This window comes from Aplysia californica, unplaced genomic scaffold (genome assembly GCF_000002075.1).
Source record: "Aplysia californica isolate F4 #8 unplaced genomic scaffold, AplCal3.0 scaffold00595, whole genome shotgun sequence".
NCBI lineage: Eukaryota > Metazoa > Mollusca > Gastropoda > Aplysiida > Aplysiidae > Aplysia > Aplysia californica.
This window is the reverse complement of record NW_004797865.1, coordinates 217,340-220,393: the sequence shown is the minus strand read 5'-3', so window position 1 is coordinate 220,393 and position 3,054 is coordinate 217,340. Positions and strand designations below refer to the sequence as shown.

General features: G+C 39.7%; 1 protein-coding gene across 1 annotated transcript in view; it reads right to left on the bottom strand.

Moving 5' to 3' along the window:
* The window catches only part of LOC101859358 (phospholipid-transporting ATPase ID), a gene marked incomplete in the record, with an annotated part of 79,849 nt that overhangs the window by 21,918 nt on the left and 54,877 nt on the right, over window positions 1-3,054 (bottom strand). The window contains 1 exon segment of the mRNA XM_005107346.3: window positions 1,952-2,086. Coding sequence (XP_005107403.2) covers window positions 1,952-2,086 — 135 coding nt within the window.

Here is a 3,054-nt window from a genome sequence, read left to right as displayed (position 1 = left end):
CGCTTATAAGTGACATTTTTATATCTGCAATTTGTAAGTAGGAAATAATAAAAGACAGGTTACAGTTAAAGAATAATAATAGGGCATCAACAGAAAATCTACAAATTTGACCCTAATGTTGAATTTTGGCCAACATCTATATTTGTGGATTGCGAGAAATAACTCATTTTGTCAGCTCGCCTCACATATATAGAGAGAAAGACAGAGAGAGAGAGAGAAAGAGAGAGACAGAGAGAGAGATAGAGAGAGAAGGAGAAAGAAACACACACACACAGGAGACAGAGAGAGATAACGAGAGAGAGAGAGAGAGAGAGAGAGAGAGAGAGAGAAAGAGAGAGACAGACACACACACACACACACACACACACACACACACGCGCGCATACACAGAGAGAGAGAGAGAGAGAGAGAGAGAGAGAGAGAGTAAGAGAGAGAGAGCATGAAGAAAGGGAGAGGGAGAGGGAGACAGAAAGGGGGTGAAAAGTGAAGGGATAGGGAGATTGGAAGGGGGGAGGGGAGCTTTCAGACTTTTAATTTTACCAGATAATGGACTCCCCTATATAAGTTTTATCAACAACACACGATACATGGTCTTGAGGACTTAGTTAGACTATCAGAAGCATACAAAATCCAACCAAAATGATTGAGTGTCTACGTTTTATCAGTGATATACTACCCTTCTCCCTCCGAGACCTAACATAGACAACACACTCTATGGAACATTACAGCAACTGCAGCAGACCTGCACTAATCACTACATGGCATTGGACAGAAGGGCGAGAGCCCAGCTGTTGCTGGATCGATAACAACAACAACAACAACAACATCAGTGATATACATTGTTTATATATAAAAAAGGGCTTATTTAATCAGTTACAGTAGCATGAAATAAATCATAGTTGAATATTTGAATATGGCAACAGTAATGCAAGATTAATTAAACGATAGACCAATATTGGCATTCTGGTTTGACCAAAGCTACAGTATAAGCTACAAATTCAAATACTAGTTACCCCCCCCCCCCCAATCTAGGGGGGCGTCTCAATAGTGACAGAGGCACAAGACTGGCAACTGTAACACCGTGACCTCGGTTACCCAGCTAAAAAAAACTATGGTCAGAAGACAGAATATGGAGGCGCTGTATTTAAAAACAAAAACTGAACTCATGTCTTTTGAATGTTACAGCAAGGCGCCTAAATGTTACACCCCTGACGCTGATTTACACAGCTCAGTTAGTTAGTGTTAGTAGGGTTTTCAGCGCTCGCAACGGCATCATAAGGTCATACGAGCGCCAAGGGGTGGATGTCAACATAGAAATAGAGGGCAAAACGGGGATTCAGACTTACTCAGCTCACCTCTCTGGCCTCAACAGCACAAAGCCTGTTTCGGCTATCAAGGCACCGTGGAAATAGCAGTTCACAAGAGAGTGACAAATATACAAAAGAAGTAGAAGATAAATGACGACAGTAAGGACGAGGAAAGAAAAAGCAGCAGTCCCCCCTATGTTGTTCCGGCACAGTATGAGCATTAACACAGCTCAGCCATATTGACGACTCCGTCTGAAGGGAAGGCACTTTATCTTCAAGTCCTCAATTCACTCAGCAGCAAATGGGTCCTTAGCAACGGAAAATCTCGGAAACAACTGATGGATAGCTTGTGAGCTACGAACAGGCTGCAACGATATGTCTCCCAGGAGACAAAAATTGTAAATTGGAACGAATATGCTCATCAAAGTTTATTTATTAGTTTCTTGGAGTAAAGAGAAGCATACAACAGACGACACAACAACACAGGGAAAGAATAGAAGCAGGCCCTACCAGTTGCGCCCTCCAACCACCCGCATGCTCACTAATACAATCATCATTGCCCCCCCCCAAATAAATACATGATAAATGAACAAACAAGCAAACAAATAAATAAAAATCGTTTTTAAAAGGTTATTTGTACTAACAGAAATGTAGTCGTTGTTCTTGAGCAAGATGATGTCCCCGACCTTGACCTTGTGCCACCTCTCCTCCACAATCTCTTCATTGCGAAGGACGTATGTCCTACGGTTGTTAACCTGGTCATCGCTACGATGACGTTGCTACGAACATAGACATGGAATAAGAAGCTCATTAGACAGCAGTCATGAAAAGGGAAAGTTAAAATAATGCAATAAGGAGTAACAATTTTAAGGTAGCCTACTTATCAATTTTTAAAAAATAATTAAAGTTCATTTCCATTAACAAATTTGACTGACTGTTGGATGTACATTATAGATATTTCAAGTTCAATGGCTAGCGTAAAAGTTAGTCTATGGCCACCAGTAACAATAGTTTTCACAAATAAAAACAAAGAGGCGGAAAATACCAAGTACTGAAGGAAATACTTCCGAAATCTTAGTTTGCTATTCATTGGGATATCACTGCTAAATTCAAAATACATATAATATGTACCAAAGGAATAGAATTGTTAACAGAAAGCAAAACGCAAATAAACATTAAAAGACCAGGCTCATCAGAAATGCAGTACATTTAAAAAGGGCCAATACAAAAGCTCTTTGATAATTCATCCACAGAAAGCTTATAATTAAATTAAGGATTAATACAACAAATTCCACTGCGTCATACACTAGTGGTCTAAGGGGATATTAAACACAGATGATTATTAATCATTTTATGTTACAGGGTAGGCACAGGGCAGGTTCCAAGGGAGAAAGGGCGAAAACATGAGGACAGGGACTAGACTACGGTCATACGCTACCACTTCAAATTGGAAAACACTAGCTGTACAGTCGTCAAATCAAAGCGGCACCTGCCACAAGGTTTCACTAACGCTTCAAATTCTAAAATAGAAACCCCAAACAACATAAAAATAAAAATTCCCCAAGAGTGAAAACATAAGAAATAACATATCAGCAAGCAACATCATAGTTTTTAAAAAAAAGAAGTCGAATATTATCAAATAAACCGCAAAGGCGTCTGTTACTTTTAGCATTTAATGACCAAAGTTATCTGGATGCCTTAAAACATCCGAATTTCCAACCTCACTGATCCAAAACAAGTGTGTGTG